Source organism: Acipenser ruthenus, chromosome 13 (genome assembly GCF_902713425.1).
Source record: "Acipenser ruthenus chromosome 13, fAciRut3.2 maternal haplotype, whole genome shotgun sequence".
NCBI classification, from domain to species: domain Eukaryota; kingdom Metazoa; phylum Chordata; class Actinopteri; order Acipenseriformes; family Acipenseridae; genus Acipenser; species Acipenser ruthenus.
In genome coordinates, this window is record NC_081201.1 from 27,896,415 (window position 1) to 27,919,441 (window position 23,027).

At 37.1% G+C, this 23,027-nt stretch overlaps 1 protein-coding gene across 4 annotated transcripts in view; it reads left to right on the forward strand.

Annotated features, from left to right (window-relative positions):
• Positions 1-23,027, forward strand: part of myofl (myoferlin like) — a 58,782-nt gene that overhangs the window by 23,610 nt on the left and 12,145 nt on the right. For 3 of the 4 annotated variants that reach the window (XM_034925945.2, XM_058985002.1, XM_058985004.1), the window contains 27 exons: positions 420-546; positions 962-1,065; positions 1,898-1,966; positions 2,263-2,306; positions 3,083-3,165; positions 4,407-4,445; positions 6,497-6,621; positions 7,611-7,724; positions 7,869-8,046; positions 8,980-9,104; positions 9,562-9,671; positions 10,049-10,241; positions 10,954-11,109; positions 11,273-11,404; positions 11,675-11,838; positions 12,187-12,301; positions 12,411-12,513; positions 13,013-13,152; positions 13,454-13,630; positions 14,087-14,180; positions 14,422-14,499; positions 14,647-14,828; positions 15,285-15,443; positions 15,708-15,809; positions 16,152-16,313; positions 16,720-16,885; positions 19,032-19,102. In XM_034925945.2, coding sequence (XP_034781836.2) covers positions 420-546; positions 962-1,065; positions 1,898-1,966; positions 2,263-2,306; positions 3,083-3,165; positions 4,407-4,445; positions 6,497-6,621; positions 7,611-7,724; positions 7,869-8,046; positions 8,980-9,104; positions 9,562-9,671; positions 10,049-10,241; positions 10,954-11,109; positions 11,273-11,404; positions 11,675-11,838; positions 12,187-12,301; positions 12,411-12,513; positions 13,013-13,152; positions 13,454-13,630; positions 14,087-14,180; positions 14,422-14,499; positions 14,647-14,828; positions 15,285-15,443; positions 15,708-15,809; positions 16,152-16,313; positions 16,720-16,885; positions 19,032-19,102 — 3,312 coding nt within the window. The remainder of the gene's footprint in view (positions 1-419; positions 547-961; positions 1,066-1,897; positions 1,967-2,262; positions 2,307-3,082; positions 3,166-4,406; positions 4,446-6,496; positions 6,622-7,610; positions 7,725-7,868; positions 8,047-8,979; positions 9,105-9,561; positions 9,672-10,048; positions 10,242-10,953; positions 11,110-11,272; positions 11,405-11,674; positions 11,839-12,186; positions 12,302-12,410; positions 12,514-13,012; positions 13,153-13,453; positions 13,631-14,086; positions 14,181-14,421; positions 14,500-14,646; positions 14,829-15,284; positions 15,444-15,707; positions 15,810-16,151; positions 16,314-16,719; positions 16,886-19,031; positions 19,103-23,027) is intronic. The other variant, XM_058985003.1, reaches the window with a different exon arrangement.

Sequence of the window (23,027 nt, forward strand, 5' to 3'; positions counted from 1 at the left end):
TGATAATTTTATAACAAGCTTTGAATTACACACATACAAAAAACTGCACAAGTAGTGTAGTACTTGTACAGTACTACACTACTTGTACAGTAGTAGTAGATCAACTTCTTGAATAAGTGGTTGTCATTTACTTTAAACTTTAGACATTATTTATATGTTCAATAGATTATGTTTTATACTACAGATTAAAGCTGGAAATTTTAGTAGCATATATAGCAAAGCATTTCCATATCTATTTTATCTGTGCTTAAATGTTGACCTAGGGGCAACGGCTACCCAGCATAACAGCTACTTTATGCCACATACAAAAAAAATGATCTGTTTGAATTCTGGATGCTAAACTGTCATGTATATGCACTTGCCTTACTCCAATAAAGTGAAGCTCACAATGCTTAACAAACTTGCATATTTTCAAATAGGTGGAGAACAGGGACAAAAGTGGAGACCAGGATGACGTTGAGAGCAATCTACTGCTGCCCGCAGGGGTCTCACTGCGATGGATCACTTTCATGCTAAAGCTGTACAGAGCAGAGGATATTCCACAGAGTAAGTGCCTGTTTGGAGCTTCGATTCATTGTTACAATGCCTGGTAATGTTCTATTAGTGCTCTCTTAATCTAATTGTGTCTGAATTACTACCCAATTACTGGCTACTAGGTTTTAGTTCTATATAGCTGGGGAAATAGCAATAGATATTAATTGCTCACAAATTCTTGGAACTTAGACATGCTTGATTGCTTGTAAATCCATTTTGATTGAATTTGAAGTCTGTTTTGTTTTACAGCATTGTGCAGTTTCTCTGACATGTTTCTGCCTGATTCTGATGGATCTAATTTTGTATTTACAGCATGGGATGCGTGTTACTAATATACTTGTTTATACTTAGCATTTAGAGCAAGGTAAGACAACATTAGCTTTTCCAGAGATTTCCATTGCAGTTCCTTTTAATTATGTTTTTTCAGTGGATGATGCGTTTGTGCAAAGTGTGAAGGAGATGTTTGGAGCTGCGAGTAACAAGAAGAACCTTGTAGATCCGTTTGTGGAAGTCTGCTTTGCAGGCAAAAAAGTAAGTGTGAGATTTGTGTTGGTAAATTCCTATTTCAGACTAGACTGGGCATTTTTCTTCTGCCAAGTTTAAATCTTACTGACTGTGAATAAAAGGAGCTTGTCAGCACTAGGTTTGGAACCTTGGTCAACAAACCGGATATGATTCTGAATGTGAAGTTGTTCCCAGAATTCTTAAATTGTATTTTGGAATTATTCATTTGTCTGAAGAATCTCTTGTAAAGATACGGTACCTGTTAACTGGGAAATCTGTAAGGAGACGCTTCAGCATCAAATCAATTTTAAATTGATATATCATCTACTATTTCCTAATATTTCATTTATTTCTTGTTTAATATCCTATGTGTATTCTTTATGATACTCTTGGTTTTTGACTTAGAAAATTGTTTTCCATGCCTACTAATTTTTCTAGCTGAATTTTCTGAAGTGAGGTGGGGAAGCATGTAAGTGTTCTACTGAAGCCCATAGGTGAAGCATTGTGAACTGAAGCCTGTGCTACACCCGATAAGCTTCCCCACCTCACATCCCACTATTTGGCTTTAGAGGGCTGTTCACATCCATTTTGTGCTGGAATAAATAGTAATATTGACATATAATGATCTAAGCAGAAACAGCCATATAGATTTAAACATATTGCTGGTGGAGTGACAGTGTGTCGCATGGATGGCAGAAACACTGTTTTAATAACCTAGTTGCTGACTGTTCTGTGCTTCTGTCTGAACCAGTATGTCACCTGGACATGTTAGCTAGCATGGTGGAGCACAGCCATCCTTGGACAAAGCAACTTCAGTCATTTGAAAACTATTTTAACAATGTTTCTCTTCCTGATCTAGATTTGCAGTAAGATAATAGAGAAGACTGCAAACCCAGATTGGAACCAAGTCATCAACCTACAGATCAAGGTAAGGGATGCTGCCCTCTTTCAAATGTATATGATTTCAAGATCTTCTAGGACAACCATTTAGTGAATATAAAAATGCTGTATTTAAGTATCCTATTGTAACAAAAACTGATTTCCACATTTAAATTTAATTCAAACAAAAGTTCAGAAGGAAAAAAAAGGTATTTGTCTCATCAAGCATGTCTTTGCTCATAAATATTTGTATCGTATTGTGGTGATTTTCAACCTGTGATGCTTGATGGGAAATACATTGTCAATAAAAGTGATATAGTGTACATTTATCGCTCCTTTCTACAGTTTCCCTCGATGTGTGATAGAATAAGACTGACTGTTTTTGACTGGTATGTTCACGCTTTTCTTTTTATGGCAATGATTTTTTTTTAAAATATATTTTTCCTGTTGGATTCTCGGTCTACGTAGACTGCATTATTTAATTCATATCGTTATACAGATTTGTTTTCTGGTGAAACTGACTGTGATGTAAGAATTTACGTCCTCTAAAGTGCTTCAACCAATTGCTTAACACCTGATGAAATAATGTGCAAAATCTAAAGCGCTGTGGCCAATTGTATAAGACCCTAAGACTAGTTTTAAGATGCAGTAGAAACCAACTAAATGTAAGGAATTGTACCTAACAAAACAATTACATAATTCTTTGGCATTTTGCACTTCAATTAGCTACATAGGTCTCAAATATGCAGTTTTAAAAGAGCACACATGTTATAGCACCCACGTATTTTAATTTTAAAACATGATATCTGGTACTACTTTAGGTTAAGCAAAACTCTGTTTCTATGCCTTTTTCTTGGGTTATGTGTTTGCACTTCTACTCGCTTGGTCATTTAACCGCCACATGTGTTTCTTTTAAACTGCACATTTGCGACAATATTTATTTATAGGTGTGCATGGTGGAGATATTTTAGTCCTTAGTCCTTCTACTTAAATGTAATTCTTAAGTTGTTATATGCAACCTGCCTCACTCAAATTCCTTTAGGACAGCTTTCTAATACTATAATCCCAGCCTCTCCCAGACAGACCGTGGCATGGTGTCAGCAGCAGGAATAGCAGGGAATTGATAGTTTTGGGGAAATGTAAATTTGATTGTGTTCTCATGTAGGGATCGACTGACAAAGAATGATGCTGTTGGAACAACATACTTAAATCTTTCCAAAATAGCATCATCCGGTGGGGAACTTGAAGGTAAGATCCTTTGGAGAAAGTGATACTGTTAGATTTATACGAATATGATCATTCTTATTTTCTGTAATAATTATACATATATGCATGTTTGTATTCAAATTCATATGTAACATGGTAAACGGTAATTCAGCATTCATCAAATTATATTCTGCCACGACATATCAGATTACAGTTATAGCATTATTATGAGAGAATTGAGAATAGATAATATATTGGTATACCAAAAAGAAACAGACCATCACTCAAGGTGTCAAGGTTCAGGTCCTTTTTACCAACAATTCATGTTTAATCATTTTAGGGCCGAGGTATATCAAATTGCAACAACTTATATACATATTAGTTTATAAGTTGATAGCCTTATCAGAATGTTCTGGGTGTCCTGCTGCCAATGTAGAATGCCGTTTGTGTTTCACAGGAACGCCATGCTCTGAGCCCTTGTTGTGTCATATATACCCTCTGTTGGGTGTTGTCTGTAACTCACGTTCCATACTGCCTGTACCCTATATTGTATTTACTGGTTTCTCTGTGAGCTATAAATCCAGTTTCCCTTCCCCCAAATGAAAACACATTTTGTCAGCACACAGAACCACACCCTAGAGGGCTATACAAATTAGTATACAAATTAAATGTGTTTTTAACTAGTATGCACACATTATACAAAGTCTTAATTCCAGTACAAAAACACACATAGAGGTTATACAAAGTAACTTATTGAAATATAAGAAATTAAGCCCATTCCAACAATACAGTATATACTGAATACTGACAACACGGGACACAGCAATGGTGACTTATGTAGTTCTTTTTAGTGCATATGCACTCTACCAGAGTTTCTTTTTTCTCTCTCTCTCTCTCTCTCTCTCTCTCTCTCTCTCTATATATATATATATATCTATATATATATATATATATATATATATATATATATATATATATATATATAATAAAATTAGTAACTCACTTTTATATTAAACTTACAAAATCGATATTGGATTGTTGTGTCTGCGTAATTATTCTACTGTAAAGCTTTACCATATAAAAAATGTATAGCTTTTCACCAACGCCAAAGTTGTAATTTCTAACACATATACACATATACGTTTATTTTTGCTCCCAAAGGTAGACTGCTGTATTATCTATTTGCATTACACAATTAAAATCCAGAGATAAAAGAACAACTATTGCAACAAATTACAACTTACTTGAATTCTATTAACATTTCACTGTTTTTTGGAATATAGACTCATCTTCAGGATATGGGGCTTCTCCAGCATCTGAAGGTTCAATTTGTGGTTGATAAATTTATTTTGTATATTATCCAATGCCAAACCCTTAGGGTGTTCATTCCAGCTGCAGAATAGCAGCTGCCCCTTTCCATAAGCTGTTAAAAAATCTCAAGCTGTTAAAAAACAATCAAATAATGAAGGTGAAAAAAACAATGACAACCTTGAACTAGAAGTAAAACAGGTAAATCTACACTAGGTGCAAGTCTGCCCCTGGTGGTGACCAGTTGAATTTGCCATAAGCCTAGCACAAAGCCTAATTGTGAGAAAATTATGGAAAAGAAACCTGACCTCCATTGGCTTTTATGTTACAGGGATTTTAAATTATTGCATTTAAAACACATATCCTTAAAGTAAAAAACTGCAGCCTCTGAAATGGTTTTGGTATTGGACAAATATATAGAACTGTTTTGATTTGCTTGGCCTGTGCATGCCTTTCTATTTTTTTCAATGATTTGTTTAAACCTTTTCAGAGTTAAATGTTTACCTTATTAAAGAAACCAGTAGTACAATTAGTTGACAGCCCACAATAAATTAATTTTCAGAATAAAAAAAACAATTATAAAAAAATATAATGAAACATAGCACCTGAAGGGTTAAACAATGATTGAAAAAGCGTGGCTTGTTTTGCTTGCTATAAAAGTTTCTTCACCCCTTTGTATCTTCTTGTCTGTGAGCGATGTAGAAGCTTTAGGTAAGTTCCTAATAAGCTACCTTTTTAACAGATTGTCTTCCCCCTGCTATAGCATGGGGTCTAAAATACACAAAGCATTAAAACTGAAGTCTGTAACTCCTGTCCTAAAGTTCACATGCTTTTTGAGCTTGTGTACTTTGCTACTGTGTTAGTGTTCACTTCTTATGTGCTATCATGAGCATAAGAATGTCAAAGGTAAGTGCCATGGTCTTTATTCTAGATTTCCATGCTGTATTCATCATGGTAATGTCTATTGCCGTGTTGACCCTGGAACAACATGTTGCCCTGATTCTAGTGAAACACTCTACCCTGTTCCAGCTTTGGTTCTACAATCCTGCCAATGTGATTTGTCCTATGTACATATCCCCAACCGATGGGGTTTCAATTCCCCTGCTGCAAGTTGCACATTCATCTAGTCATTACATTTGCTTTGCCATGCTAAAGTGCCCTCTATAAGACACTTACTCAGGTTTGGGTACATTTTTTTAAATTATTATTAGAAGCTGCTGCCAAAATGTAAACTATATTTATATTAATGCATATCTATATATTCTCATTCACAGTGCTGGTAACAAGCCACTATTTCCATCCAAACCTAACTTGGCCTCCTCCTCTAAGCATTCCTTTCAGGCACATCTGTCAGAAGCAGTAGAGCTCTGCCTAGACATTTTAGTTTGGACTAAGTTTATGGGCGCTACTAAACTGAAGGTCACCGATGGTCCTTCAGTTTAGCAGCACCCCAATTAATTCACTTAGTGTGTGTGTTGAGCAGTGGTGTTGGCTTGAATTGTTGTAGTAGCAGTAGAAGTATAGCATGCATCGCATACTAACCATAGCAATATCTTGTGCTTGAAATACCAAAATAAATCTACATCTAATGACTCTGCAAAACAGTGTGCATGCAGGCCCTGGTGCTTTGCCATGCAGTAAGCCTTGAAAATAGCCAAAGAGATGTAGGGCTTTATTTTGTGTCAGTACTGTCTGCATATGTTCACTGGATGTGATGGGCTTATGCTGGCATGACCAAGATTAAAATAGAGCCAGTTAACTTTTTGTTTGTATTTTATGGGACTAGTTAAACATTACAGTTTTTGTACTAAAGGTGGCTTCTCACATATTGTCATAGAAGATGATAAATATGCAGACTGGTATATAGTCCATCTTAATATGTATGTGTATAGTATGTTCTGTGTTACAGTATATAAGTTCATAGTGCTTTACCCATAGAATACTTTGTTTACAGCTCAACCAGTTCATTTGCCATTGCATGATCATTTACACATTACTAACAACACGCCCTCAAATAAACCATCTGTGAAGACACCTGAGCTATCCTTTGTTTGTGTTATACTAGCTGCAAATACCGAGTCGGACGTGGGATTCTTGCCAGCCTTTGGACCTTGTTATGTAAACCTGTATGGGAGTCCGAGAGAATTTACTGGGTTCCCTGACCCTTATGAAGATTTAAACTATGGGAAGGTTAGTGTGTTTAATTATGTTTTTAGCAGTAGTAATACTAAATCATTTCAACTAGATATCTTTCCCTACCATAGTCAATTTTCAGATATTGAAGACAGTGAAAAAGACGACTTGTTGAAATTGTAGTTTCTTTTGGTATTCCTACATATGGAAGGGTGGTGGGCAATTCGCTGACACACAGGAGACAAAACTCTATTTGTAAAGCCGCTCAGGCGCACTGATTTATTTTTACCTGCAGAGGGCGCTGTTGTCCGTGGCCTGAATACTGCCAACAGTAATCGGGACCACAAGGTTACCAATACCGTTAGACAGTACAGTGCACATACAAGTGCTCAAAATAATAATGACAATAAAAGGCACAAAGAAAAAGGGAAAACACAACACTACTAACAAAACTACAAAATAAAGGTGCTGCACTCTGCAGCATTTCCACGACCGTCGCTACCCGCACTGTCTGGGTCTCCGTCCTACACTCCACCGTGCCCTCAGACTATGGTCTATACTTTTGGGGCCTTCCCACACTACCCCTATATTTATTTTATTTTGTTTTGTTTTCGTTCTCCGGCCGTTCTCAGTCTGGCCATAGAGCTTCCGCTTGCTCGTTTGTCGTCCTATAGGGGATGACCTGAGGGAACAACAGAGCGTTATTTTATAGGCCCAGCAATCCCCCAAGGCCTGCCTCCCAACCATACAGAGAGAGGGAGAGACCACACACCCTCGTCCCACCTCTCCGTGTCATTGCCATGACTGACAGGCGGATCTTACAGGTTGCTGCCCTCTTCCTGCAGAACCATGCATGCGCCAAACAGTCAGTACAGATCTCGCCTGTTACACTACATAATACCAATGAGTGTTTTATAGTAATGGCTGATATAACATATATAGCAGTGTTTCATTTGGAAACCTCTGTAAAAAAAAGGGGTCAGTCATAACAATTCTATCCTCTCTCACATGCTATGTGAATTCAAACTTTATTTTGTCTTTGGAAGGGTGAAGGGGTTGCCTACCGTGGCAGAGTGCTGGTTGAACTCACAACCAAACTGGATGGTAAAGCTGACAAAAAGATTGATGACATTCCCAATGATGACATCTTAGTGGTGGAGGTAAAAATGTCTATTCAATACTCGCTGGCAAGTGACCTGCATTCATTATTTCCAAACCTTTAGGGCTTGAAAGAATCTTTTTGTGTTTTGTTGTTGTATTTTAAAAAGGTCTTCAACCAACTTTTCTTTGTGGTTCACTTGTAGAAGTACCAGCGCAGGCGAAAGTACAGCATGTGTGCTGTGTTTCATACGGCTAATATGCTGCAGGATGTGGGGGAGCCGATTCAGTTTGAAGTCAGCATTGGAAACTATGGCAATATATTTGATGCCACATGCAAGCCACTGGCTTCCACAACTCAGTTTAGCTGTGCAGTGTTTGATGGTAAGTGTTTTGAGATCTTTTTTTTTTAATTGTTGTATCCAGTAGACATAATAGCGTGGACGTGTTGGAAAACAGTAAGACATTCTAGAACAGGACCAGGCACCACAGCAGCACTATCAGTTAATAGCACAATAGTTCAAATGTAATCCTAGTCTCCTGTAGGGTTGTGGTTCAGTGTCTTATAATTACAACTTTAATTCTGTTATTGTCCTCATCAATGATTATCAATAAAGTATAATTATGACCCGAAGGACTCGTAATTGAAATTTAACAAGATTTACATGTAGTTATATAAGGCGGTCACTTACATCAAACAACAGATTTAAGATAATAGCCGAGTTACCTATTTTCTGCTGGGAGGCGACAGTATAGGACTCCTTCAGGTGGCGGATAGGAGATCAGGAGGGGTTCGAATCGTCTTATGGTGGGGCCGGGGGTCTCATAACTACACTTCTGTTTATACTGAAATCATTAACTATTTCCTTTTATCTGTTCTTAAGAAACTGGTCATAAACCAATTTGTGTTAAATAGGTAATTATGCTTACCTCCCAGCCCATCACTTTACGATACATACCACAGGTTAAATATAGGTCTGTACATATATATTCTCTTTCCAGAGCTTGATATAATACATCTGTCAAAACCATGTCTTTGAACGTCTCTTTCTTACGTCTTTACACTTGATATTTTTACTTGGTATACATAGTTCACTGAGCACATAATTCCAACTCCCAATTATTCTCCACTCAGAGCTATAAAACTGTCACTCCGGTGGCTGGTCCACTTGGTGTACATGATCATCATATGTCTCTATACCGGTATTATTTTAATGTGTAAATGTTGATTACTTATCAGTTCTACAGAATCCGGCATTTTGAGTGCTGTACAGTATAACTCAGAATACCTGCTTAAATCTGACCTCGTTTCACCAGGTAACTTCTACTATTACTTGCCATGGTCCAACATTAAGCCAGTTGTTATACTCACTTCGTACTGGGAGGACATCAGTCACAGGATGGACGCTGTAAACATCATTCAGAACATGACAGACCGACTGGTGAGGAAATAATTGTCTTCTGTGAATGCCTTCCTTCTAAAAACCTAGTGCATTTTGTTATACGACTTGAGCAGTTGTAACCCAATGTGCATTCATTCATGTAATCATTGTACAAATCCAGTAGACAGAGGGGTGTGAAGGATGTATAAAACCACTTAAGGATTGTTGTAAAAATGTCCATGTCATCAAGATAATGGGGTCCCCAAGAGTGGTGTAAAAGTAATATGTTTAACATATTTAACACATTCTGTCAAATACAATGAGAATTGCCTCTACAGGATGCAAGATAAGAATGCACAGTAACATCTGTACCAAACTTGGTTTGGTGCTTAACAGAAAACTACACTATGGCTATCTATTTTAAGTATGCAGACTACTAATATTGCTAGCCCCTTGTCCCATCAAGTAGTACAGTTTTTTAAAACATTTTTTATAGCTTTCTTTGTCTTTTTTGTAGCAAAGTCACATTTGTAGTTTGAAAACAGCCCTGCTGGCTAAAGTTTCAGATACCCATCTGGCAGAGATATGGCTGAAGCTCGTCAATCAGGTCATAGAGGATCTTGACAGGTAAGGTAAAATACAAGGAGTCTGTCTAGCTGTTCTATAAGGTGCCCCAGTGCACAATAAATCTAAAACATGTTGAAATATTCTTGCCTGTTTTACATGTTTTTCAAGGACTCAGTCTGAGTCCATTTGTAGTTTTCAGCACTACCCCATAGACAAACAACTAAGCAATGCACCACATGCTATTGCCTTAAACCCCTGCTCTAAGGGTAATGACAGGGCTGAAAGAAGCCACACGTAACGGTCTGCCGTGATTTAGTGATCGGTGGTGAGGGGTAGCAGTACCCTAACACTGAAAGAGCCTCTGTTTAATTTGATATGATGGCGATTGCTGGTAGGATTTTGTTTATGGCGTGTTTTTTGTTGTTGTTTATTTTCAGTAACCCTGTGCCAGAACTAGAGGGAAAGGCCAACCTTACCTCCCTTGACATTCAGATCAGGAAGATGAGGGTGAATGCACTCAAGTTCATTAAAGATTCCGCCGTCCGCATGAGAGAAGAGGCCACCGATGTGAAGACCACCTTGACGGAGATTGAGAACTGGCTGGAGAGAATGACGGGGTTAGTTGATGAGGCAAGTACTTGAGATGGACCTTTTGAAGTTATACACGGACTGTCCCATAAAACTGAGAAAACCCTTAAAATGCCCACAATGAGTTGCACCCGGCACATTGTTCGAGTGGAAACAGGTGTCTTGTTGAGTTGAAAGTTTCTCTGATTTGGGCCACTGTTGCTTGTCACAATACAGTGCACATATTTGTGGTCAATGCTGCCATTCCCTAGGATGATGCTAAATAGTTGCACACAACTCTTACACAGCTTATATATGTCTAGTGGATCGCATGACGTGTTACGTGAACACATACATTGTAGACTACCGGGATTTTCCAATTTTATTTTCATTCTCCAGTCAGTATAAACACAGGCTGGTACAGTAGCTGGTTGTTTTAAAAGGCAACATTATGTCTGTTTTCTTGAGGATTTTTTTGTAAACAAAAGTGAAAATATCAGTGTAGTGTATCATTAAAACATTCTTGGTTATGCCTCTCTCTTTATTTCTGCTTTTGAAAGTTACCCAGCGTTGATGGTCAACCACCTTATATCCTTTTTTATTTGTGCTGGAGGTAAATGGGGGAGGAGTGGTATCTCGATTGTTGTAGGTCCAGATAAATGCATAGGAAGTTCAAGATGAAGTGCATGCTCTGATGTACTACACACCTGCATTATCATAGAAAATATTAATTTAACCAAAACATCTCTAAGAATCGTATTCTTATATGTAACAGCCTCAAAACAGCATGCCTGACGTGATCATTTGGATGTTGCGTGGAGAGAAGAGGGTGGCCTATGCACGCATTCCTGCTCACCAGATCATGTTCTCAACCACCAGTGAACAGGCTTATGGCAAATACTGTGGGAAGACTCAGACCATATTTATGCAGGTACATGAACAAAAGGCCAAATGGATTTTGTAAATAGTAGATTTAAAAAAAAAAAAACCTTTAGATAATTAGATACTGTTTAGATTTATTGAAAGTGACCACATTAAATTCAACAGAGGCACAAAAAAATGAATGTGGCTACTGTATATGACTTCTCTTTCAGTATCCAATGGACAAAACCAAAGGAGTCAAACTGCCAGTTCAGTTACGAGTCAATATGTGGTTTGGACTGTCTGCCCATGAAAATAAGTTTAATAGCTTTGCAGAAGGAACCTTCAGTGTGTTTACAGAAATGGTAACTACTATCCTTAGTTATTTTTCTTTCTTTCACATTCTTTCTTTCCTGGAAAATTTATTGTATTAATACAATTTTGTTAGAACATTGGGAATTTGTTGTAAATATGTACACAACTTGCTTTCAACCATTAATGATATGTCCATATTTTTTTCTTTTTATTTAAACATCCCACAGTGTATTAAGAAGCTTAATTATCCCCATCTGTGTATTCATGAAATGCTGATTATTGAACCCCAAATGATATTAAAGTCAATGTTTTCCCAACAGTATGAAAACCAAGCCCTTGTTTTTGGAAAATGGGGCACCACGGGTCTTGTGGGACGCCACAAGACTTCTGACGTCACTGGGAAGATCAAGCTGAAAAGGGAAAGCTTCATGCCTCCGAAGGGTTGGGAATGGGAGGGAGACTGGTTTGTGGACCCAGAGAGAAGGTGAAGCTTGAAGTATTTGACTACATCTGTTTAAATAATTTTCTTTTCAAAATAGCAAATGGAGAGATTTGCCACATTTTTAAACTCTTGCCTGGATCAACTGTCTATTGCACATTTTTCATCTGTGCTATTCAATCTTTTTTTATACTAAACCCCTTTTTGCTACAGCCAGCTTAATATATATATATATATATATATATATATATATATATATATATATATATATATATAAAAAAAATAAAATGGTCTCTGAAGTAGTAGTGTTTTTCAATATGTTGTAAGAAATGTGTAGTTTTAAGTGAAAGCTTCTAACCCCATTCAGACAATCAATACAATTGTATTTTCCAGTTTGCTGACAGAAGCTGATGCTGGTCATACAGAATTTACAGATGAGGTTTTCCAGAATGAGACCAGGTATCCTGGAGGGGAATGGAAACCAGCAGAGGAGCCCTACACAGATGTGGTGTGTACTAGTCACATTTTTACCTTTGTTCCTGTTAGCAGATATTTAGCCATTTTGAATGATTGCTATTAATTGTAATCCTGGTGAAAATCTTTGTGTTGTCTTGCAGAATGGTGAGAAGGCGCAGAGTCCCAGCCAGATTGAGTGCCCCCATGGCTGGAAGTGGGAGGAAGCCTGGAGTTTTGACATCAACAGAGCCGTGGATGAAAATGGTACGCCTTGAAATAAATGAATTCTAGAAACTTAAACCACAGTATGAAATGGGTCTATTGTATATGGTTTAGGAAACATATTAACAGAGATTATAATATTTGGTTGTAGCTTTATGCTGTATTTATACAGTGTTTCTTTTACCCTTGAATATTTTCTCACAAAAGGCATCCACTATTGTATTTTACTGTTTACTGGGACAACTAAAGAGACCCATACATTGTTATATACTGACTGTATAGTTCATTTTGTGTATGTAATATTCTGTTCCTGTTGAAAAATAACACACTCTCTTTTTTATGTTGTTTGTTCAAGGGGATAAAAAAAATAGCTCACTTTTTGTTTTTAATTCTCATCTATTAAAAGATTTTACTAAATATACAACACATCCTTGAATTTTTTTGTTTTTCTTTTTAAACTAACCTGCATTTGGTCTTCAGCATTTGCTCTGTGTAAAATACTACTTGGGCACTTTTATATTTGTTGTATTTTTGCATCCAGGCTGGGAGTATGGCATAACCATACCTCCTGATAGCAAACCCAAATCCTGGGTGCCAGCAGAAAAGATGTACCACATCCACCGACGAAAGAGGATGGTACGACCACGTAAGAAGGAGTCAAAGGCCAGTACACCCTCAGAGGTAATCCAGGAGATCTGCGTGGCTCATTTCTATAGCTTACAAAAGCTCGGCTGTGCTATTTTTTGTGTGGCGAATAGTTTGGTTGCCTCTGGAAAAAGCTGAGAAGTTACGATTAAGGCAAAATAAGGACGCAGAAAAAGTTTAATCCATTAGAAATGGCTGAGAGGTGAGGTAAACTTAATGTGTTAAAGTAAGGCCACGTAATTGTCTTATAGTGGAGAAATTCGATTTTTACTTGTTTTTACAGCAGTTGCCGTTCTGTTAATTTTACTGCTCTGACTGCAGCTAGTTGTGATTGCAGAAAATGGCCGCTCCACTAGGTGATCCAGAGGGCTGGGAATACTCTTCCCTTATTGGTTGGAAGTTCCACAGGAAGCAGCAGACAACAGATACCTTCCGGCGCAGGCGCTGGAGGAAGAAGATGGCTCCGTCGGACCGCCTCGGTGCCTCTGCCATCTTTAAACTTGAAGGAGCGCTCGTAAGTAAACCCAGGAAATACAAACCAGTATGTCACTGTCCTTTTTAATCCCTTATAAAACTTTACTACAATATTTCTGCACTCTTCCCATGGTTATGCTTTGCGTTTACCATATTTTATCCTGGTTTGCCATGTTCTTTTAATGTGTTTTACCATACCTCTCTGTGCTTAAAAATGCTTATCTATGCTTTACCATGCTTTCACAACACTACTACTGTGCTCCTTATGAAAGTTTGTGCCACTTAATTTCAAGCATGGAGTATCCATAACATTTGAATTGCTGCAATGACTAAGTCATCACTAAATGTACTCTATTTAACATGTTGAGAGTGTAGGGTATATTGGCAACAGCAAAAGTAGGACTGTGTTCATTTCAGCTGTGTGGTTGGCAAGGTGGCTTAGGTTAGGATGTAATAGGGCAGTTGCTTACATTGCTGTGTTTGCATTTCTTTTCAGGGAACTGACACTTCTGATGCAGATGAGAAAGACAAAAGCAGTGCAACTTCCATGTTTGGTGCAAACACTCCCACGGTTTCCTGCAATTTTGACAGTAAGTCGAAGAACAGAACTTTGGTATTGCCACAGATATCCTTGTCATTGTATTTACATTTGTATACTGTAAAGTGTTTTTTGTTTGTTTGTTTGGTTTTTTTTTAATGGAATAATGAAAAAAAAATGTAATCATGTTGAATAAAAAAAAATTAAACATACAAATGATAAAAGCAGTTCATGTGTACTAAAAATCCAAATTAGGTTTCAAGAATATCAGACTAAATCTTTTGTCTCTACAGGACCTTTTGTTTATCATCTTCGAGTCTATATTTACCAGGCCAGAAATCTTTTGGCTTTGGATAAAGATAGCTTTTCAGGTAAGAATAGATTAATACGGTTAATATTCTTGATTTTGTGAATGGTGTTCAAGGAGTATCACTTAACTAAAGGGGAATAACATCGTCGAATGGAAATGAGTTTATTGACAAACTTTATCCCCAATTCATGTTCTGATTCCTTTCCAGATCCGTATGCTCATGTGTCATTTCTGCATCTGAGTAAAACCACAGAGACAATTCCTGCCACCCTAAATCCAACCTGGGACCAGACCCTGATCTTCAATACTGTTGAGATTTACGGGGACCCTCAGGCAGTGGCCCAGAACCCACCCAATGTGGTTTTCGAGCTGTTTGATAAAGACCAAGTGGTAAGTTAGGGCCCTCTGTTACCCAGGATAACTGGGATAGATGTAATTACAAAACAAAATATAATAGTAATTCCCAGAATCATCAGTATTTCACATGGTGTGGCAAGTTAAAAAATCTATGGGATGTTTAGACAAAGTAAATCTGAACACATTGCAGTGTGATACCATTTATACTAAATGCATATTTCTATATCGGGAAATCCTTCGTATGCAGGATAAGATATATTGAAGATTTAAAGATGCCTTTATGGTGTGCAGAACTGGAGTTTGGTTTCTGATTGGGCCATTAATAAGTAAAAATGTCAGTGTCACATTCTATTTTATATAGTAATAGATCTGGAATCAGTTTATATGGGCTAAGAAAGTAAAACCTGTTAATGAACAAGTGGTACATCATTTAAACCTAAAGTAATGAACATTGTAAGTGCGTGACTGTGCCCTTTGGCTGTTCACCAGGGTAAAGATGAACCCCTGGGCAGAAGCCTGTGCCCTCCTCTGGTAAAACTCAACCCAGAAACAGGGGTGAGCCCGAGGCTGCTCTGGTATCCCATTATATATGGAGACAAGAAAAGTGGAGATCTTCTTGTGGCTGCTGAGCTTATAATGAAGGACAAGGTACAGTCTTGTGTAAGCCTCTATTAGTACACAGAATAGCTTCATGAGGTATATGGATAGAAAGACACATTTTTTTAAACTAAAGAAATACACATAGCTTGCAGATTCTAGAATCTGATGTCTAATGGTTTCAACATATAATCTACCTTTTAAAAACTTCTTTCCCAGAAAGAGGTTTGGAAAAGATAATTATCAGTTATATGGGAATGTTTTATTGTGTTTGTTTTGAGTGCTGTAGCTGACTGTTTATTTTATATTCAACAGCCTGATGGGTCAAATCTGCCTATAGTTCCCCCAAAACGAGGAGCAAAACTCTACATGGTGCCCCAGGGTATCAGACCAGTGGTCCAGCTCACAGGCATTGAGGTAAGGCAGTCAATGCTGATATGAAACTTTAATAAACATATCCAGTTCAGTTTTTATATGATTATTGTTATATCACTTGTTTTATGTTTGTCATTTGTAAGTCCTGGACATTAAATACAGTGTATTACTAATGCACTGGTAATGGTTTGCCATGGTTACGTAAAAGCACACTTCTTGATAGTATATTATCACTTGGTTCATTGGGCATATATTGATTGTTTTGTCAACCTTGACCACAAGGGAGCAGCAGTTTTGTTTTACTTGTAAGATATCCCTGCGCCCATATGTGATCCCAGCACTAATGCACGTGCAATGACATGCTGTCTCTTCTGTTGTATACAGATTCTGACATGGGGTTTGCGAAACATGAAAAACTTCCAACTAGCAGCCGTTTCTTCTCCGAGTCTCATTGTGGAGTTCGGTGGAGAAACTGTTCAGTCAGCAGTCATCAAGAACATTAGGAAGAATCCCAACTTTCCCGGATCGGTGCTCTTCTTTAAAGTGGTACTGTCCCCTTTTTCAAACCTGGGCTGAGGATTTTACATAATCCTCAAATCTACGGATTTAACATGGAATGACAAGCTACTTGCGGCAGTAGTGAATCATGTCCAGTCTTGATGAGTGTAATTTCTGAAGTTGATTGCAAATCCTTTTGCATTATAAATGCCATTTAGTTTCTTTGCTAAATCCAGCTTGAATTAAAAAAAATGAGGGCTTTTTAAAGACATAGAATGTTGTGTTTTTGTGAATGTAGTTAATATTGATTGTTGCTATGTAGTATGTAAAACTGCAGTGAAGTATATATAAACAGTAGTATAGCAGTGTTGAGATGTTGAATTGTAGGTGGCTGACCCTGGGGGGCATGGGGTGAAATAGTTTTCTGATATAAGTTGACTGTTTCCTTTTGTAGCTTCTTCCAAAAGAAGAAATGTACACCCCTCCCATAGTGATTAAAGTGATTGACCACCGGCCATTCGGACGGAAACCCATTGTGGGCCAGTGCACCATAGACTCACTGGAGATGTTCCGCTGTGACCCCTACACCACCAGAGCAGAGGTTGCAATGTCCTCAAAAGGTACCAAACAGCTTTTTAACAAAGCATATTTTAAGGTTTGAAAGAAGAAGAAAAAAAAAGTCAAATATGGCCAAAAGTTTTGCATCATCCTATAGAATGAACTAATCTTGCTTCATCTTGGGGACTTCAAAGTTGTGTTCCTAAAACCGTGTGTATTTACCAGAACTGGGTACCCGCGTTTATTACCCAAGTAATAATAAAAAAATAAAAAAATAAAATAAAATATTAATGTTTTAAGTGCATGATACAAATGTAAATACTATATAGTACACATACATTTAGTCCCTTCAGATCTGTAGGTTTGTGTAGCATTTTTAAGTATGGGAAACATCGAAATAATAATTATAATAATAATAATAATAAACATCTCGGATTGAATACAGTTATTAATGTTAAATGCGCTTCATTCTGTGAGGGTCTTTGCAACATCTAGTGTTTCTTTTTCACATCAGTTTATCTTTATAAAAGCAGTGTGGAGTAGTGGTTAGGGCTCTGGGCTCTTGACCGGAGGGTCGTGGGTTCAATCCCCAGTGGGGACTCAGCAGCTGTACCCTTGAGCAAGGTACTTTACCTAGATTGCTCCAGTAAAAACCCAACTGTATAAATGGGTAATTGTATGTAAAAATAATCTTGTAACAATTGTAAGTCACCCTGGATAAGGGCATCTGCTAAGAAATAAATAATAATAATAATAATAATAATAATAGTGTATTAATCTACGTGATTTAGTATGAGAAAGACTAGCACACTTACTTAATGTGCTCCACAAATATTTTTTTTTATTTAACCCAAAACAAAATAGGTGCATGTTTCGGAAGTGTGTGATTAATGTGTTTCTCATACTGATTTCATTTTGTACTTTGCATCTTACACATTTTGAAGTGCATGCTTTTTCTTTGTTAATCTACTTCATTATAATAAAAACATGTTTATGGTTTTCAGTCTGTTTTCTGGAGTACACCGCTCACAATACTGTATTTATTTATTTATTTATTTATTTATTTATTTGTTTATTTATTTTTAAATAAAGGCTACATATTTGATCTTTTTGGTAAGAAACTATATCTGCGCAGTAACTGTAGATAAAGTATTCCGTATTGGAAGCTACACAGTTATTATTATTATTAATGGATCACAGAGTTATCACTGACAAATACCCAACAGGATGTTTTATATTATTTTCTTTCCAATTCAGTTCCTGAGAAGAATAGTCGCTGCAGTTATTAATATTGAGGTGTACTTGCCGCTCGCTCTGTGTTATTGTTGATATCCTGTCAGTTAAGAAAAGGCTTCATGCAAAAGCTTGTTTTAACATTGTCTTTATTATGCTGACCAGAGACCCGTGCTTAAAACTGTATTGCCATTTTCTTTAAATTCTCAAATTTCGATACCCAGGTAGTAAAAAGAGACCGGGTCGGGTAATTTAAAACCCGGCAGGACCTGTAGTATTTACTGACTGATTTTTGCATTTATGGGGTCCTCAATTTAAAAGGTGTGTCAAATGAAACCTGTTGAATAATGTTACATTAGCATATTGAATTGCATACCATTTTGTAGTTTTCAATATACTTAACCAAAAACCTGACAAATTAGAAAAATGTGACATTTCGAAATCTGACATTAAATACTGTACTACTATTATGGCGTCCAGTAGACCTTTGCTATATCATTTTGTAGTTCTCAATCCTAAAATGCTAGGTGATGCAAAACTTTTGGACATAGCTGTACTATTAAAAAAGATAATTTTAATATTGGTTTGGCCTCCTGGTGGCGGTTTCTTAGTTTTTGCTGCCATCTGCTGGTGTAAAATTGCAAAGAACACTTACAAATATTTATTGACTGCTCTTTAATGGACAGGTAAAATGTGTCCCAGCCCCTGCGTCTCATTTTAATTTAATGGGATAAGGTGCTGTGCTGGCATTAATAAACTTATTTATTCTAGTAACCATAACCACCCATCACTCCATTTAAAGGTTAATATATTAGTTTTATCAATGGTAATATAATGATATTTTAAACAAAAAGACACATGGTTTGAACTCCAGTGAGGTCAACCATTGTGTAATGTCTGGGATTCTTTGTGGTGAAACCTTTTAATCATACTCTGCTGTGTGCATCTACAATCCTGACCTTGCTTCTGTTGCAGTGGCCCTCATGGCTGCCCCTCGAGATGTAGCCATCGACATGGAGGATAGAAGGCCATTACTGGAAGCTCAGGTAGGTGTTTAGACGATGGCTTTAGTTTTTTAAAAGTCATTTAGTTTTAGTTTCCTACTTGTTACCTGTTTTTAATATTCTGAGGTATTGTTTGTAAAAATTCATAAACTAGAATAGATGATATAAAGAAGTGGTTGTTCTTCACTGTGAATTGGCAGTTGTTTTATAGATTAATATAAACAGTTTGCATGTTAAACCATACACAATTTTGAATGTAATACTGTAGTTGTATTCGCAAAACTTATTTGAGTTGAATAGGGACCTATATGTCAATGAAAATGTGAGAAATTAATGATTGTGGTCCCTGGTGGGTTACTCAGGGCTATGGACTTTCAGTTGAAGTTTGAATCAGACCATTAGGTTTGATGACTGATACCAGATAGGTAAGTTATAGTATACCTGTTGCTGTGCCACAATTTGTTTGTGATAAACATTTTCTATTTTATGTAAGATTTGTAATCTTCAGCTGTTCTAGTTTGGGCTGTGGGTTACACTTTTTTTATAGAAGTTGTTTGTTTTGTTTTTCACTAAAATGCACATGTCTACAGTATTTGTTACTGTTTTTCGTTGGGTATCTGTTGTATTTCCATTAATATATGGTAAATTAGAATATAAAAGAAGAAAGACATTTTCAATTTCATTCTAGCTTTTTGTAAATGTATTTTTTATAAACAATATTCCCTCACATATGATATTCTGAATTGCAGTTTGTGTACAGTATGTCGACAGCTGTCACCAAAATGACCTCCACAACAGTACGCCTTGTATGTATGACTTGGAGTAAACTAGGCGGTGACCCAGCTTAGCTTTAGGTGTTTCTGTGGCCAAGCTTTTATTTCTCTTTGATTTTTTTCTTCTTTAGAGAGATTTTGGATTGAAAGATGCTGTGACAGTAAGTATGATGTCCAATGTCGAGTACATTTTTATGCTCAGTTTATTACATTGTGTGGCTCTCTGAAAACAGAGGTGCTTCATAATGATATGTTGGGCCTGGTCTACTAAGCCTCAGCCCAAAAATTTGTACCACTCCTTTTTTTTTAAAAGTAGAATATAAAGAGCTTTTTTTTCAAAACTAGACATCAAATCAGAATACTGATGTTTGGTCCAAAGCTGTTTCTTACAAATTTTAAACCAGCTATTGTAACAGAGGTACATACTTTGCATAGGAGCAAATGTGTAGTAAATCTGGACCTCTAACCCAAAAAAGATATATTGAAAACAGGCCCTGGGGCCCTATTCACAAAGCTTTCATTCATGAGTTTATACAGTGCCTTGCAAAAGTATTCAGACCCCTGACCAATTCTCTCATATTACTGAATTACAAATGGTACATTGAAATTTCGTTCTGTTTGATATTTTATTTTAAAACACTGAAACTCAAAATCAATTATTGTAAGGTGACATTGGTTTTATGTTGGGAAATATTTTTTAAGAAAAATAAAAAACTGAAATATCTTGCTTGCATAAGTATTCAACCCCTGTGCTGTGGAAGCTCCCAGTTTACACCGATGAAAGAAATTGCCCTAACAAGGACACAATTACCTTACCATTGGCCTCCACCTGTGAACCATTAAAGTTGCTGTCACATTTTCTGGATAAAAACCCCACTGTTGAAGGATCATTGGTCAGACTGTGAATCTGAAGGAAAATTAAGACCGAAGAGCATTCTACAGAAGTTAGAGGTAAAGTAATACAAATGCATAGATTAGGGAAAGGGTACAAAATAATATCCAAGTGTTTGGATATCCCAGTGAGCACAGTTGGATCAATAATCAGGAAGTGGAAGCTGCATCACACCACCCAGGCACTGCCAAGAAAAGGCTGTCCCTCAAAACTCAGCGCTCAAACAAGAAGGAGACTTATGAGAGAAGCCACAGAGAGGCCAACAATCACTTTGAAGGAGCTACAGAGTTCAGTGGCTGGGAGTGGAGTAATGGTGCACCAGTCAACCATATCAAAAGCTCTGCATAACACTGGCCTGTATGGGAGGGTGACAAGAAAGAAGCCGTTACTCAAAAGGTACCATCTGAAAGCACGTCTGGAGTTTGCCAGAAAGCATGAGAGTGACCCAGTTGCAATGTGGGGAAAGGTTTTGTGGTCAGATACCAAGATAGAGCTTTTTGGCCAAAACTCAAAGCGCTGTGTGTGGCGCAAACCTAACACTGCCCATGCCTCAAGACACACCATCCCTACAGTGAAGTATGGTGGTGGCAGCATCATGCTGTGGGGATGCTTCTCATGAGCAGGGACTGGGCATCTTGTTAAAATTGAAGGAAGAATGGATGGAGCAAAATATAGGGAAATACTGCAAGAGAACCTGCTTCAGTCTGCTAAAAAACTGAAGCTTGGGAGGAAATTCACCTTTCAGCAGGACAATGATCCCAAGCACAAGGCCAAAGCAACATTGGAGTGGCTCAAGAACAAAAAGGTGAATGTCCTACAGTGGCCCAGTCAAAGTCCTGATCTCAATCCCATTGAGAATCGGTGGCACTATTTGAAAATTGCGGTCCACAAGCGTCGTCCAACCAACCTGAACAACCTGGAGCAAATCTGCCAGGAAGAATGGGCCAAAATCACTCCGACACTGTGTGCAAAGCTGGTACATACTTACCCCAAAAGACTTAAAGCTGTGATTGCAGCGAAAGGCGGCTCTACCAAATATTAATGTGTGAGGGTTGAATACCTATGCAAGCAAGATATTTCAGTTTTTTATTTTTCTTAAAAAATATTTCCCAACATAAAACCAATGTCACCTTACAATAATTGATTTTGAGTTTCAGTGTTTTAAAATAAAATATCAAACAGAACGAAATTTCAATGTACCATTTGTAATTCAGTAATATGATAGAATTGGTCAGGGGTCTGAATACTTTTGCAAGGCACTGTATAGTACTATTCAACTGAATTAAAGGTTAAGTTTTAATAATAGGGCTCTGTATCCGAAATTAATAATTTCCAAGATTATTGCAATACACTGTAGTAAAAAAAAAAAAATGTTATTAGACAATATGGACTTCATACTATTAAAATATTAATTGAGTCGTTATCTGTCACTCCAAAAACTCTCTCTCTACAGCTATATCTGGAAACAAATAGTTAACAGTACGGTATTTACTGTACCATAGCTACTGTCAATAGGTATTGTAATTCTAACATTAAGTGTAAATTAAAGGGATTTGGATGTTAGGTAAGGCAATTGGTCAGCTTTAGGAATAGAGAAAGCATATGTGGGTGTTTTGCTGTTGGAGGATTTGTTTTATACTGCTGTTTGAAAAGAAAAGCCACTCATTCAATATTAAGCCTATTAGAAAACATGCCTCTTGCCATCTTGGGGACTTCTAAATTGCCGTTCTAAAACAGTGTGTTTTTACCGACCTGGTTTTTGCATTTATGGGGTCCTCAATTTAAAAGGTGTTTATCAATGAGGTAGTCTGTAGAATTCAGAAGTGTTACTGAAAAATAATGGTCAGACTTGATATTGTACTCATTGTGAGCTGGTTAATGAGGTAGCCTGTTTTGGCATAGCTGGACAGCTTTGACAAGGTGGAGGACCCTGTAACAGAAATTTTAGTCCACAGTAAGTTAGTCATTTGCTGACACAGTGCATGTCCGTTTCGATCAGCACTAAGATCTCAGCAATGGTATTCATGCAAAAAACAAAATGAAAACATATCCCTCACAGCAAAACAAAAAGCTATTGATATCATCTTTTAACACATCCACCTTGTACTATCTCTAACCTGTATTCTATTGAAAGAGTTTGATTATTCACAAACTTAAATTACATACCTCCTTAATGGAAGCGACTGTAGTATAGCCTAGAATGGGCTAGGGTTTGGTTTTTCATGACATACCATTTATCCTTTTGTTTTTTTTTTGTTTTTTTTGTCAGAAACAAAAGCATAATTTGAAATTTATTAAACCG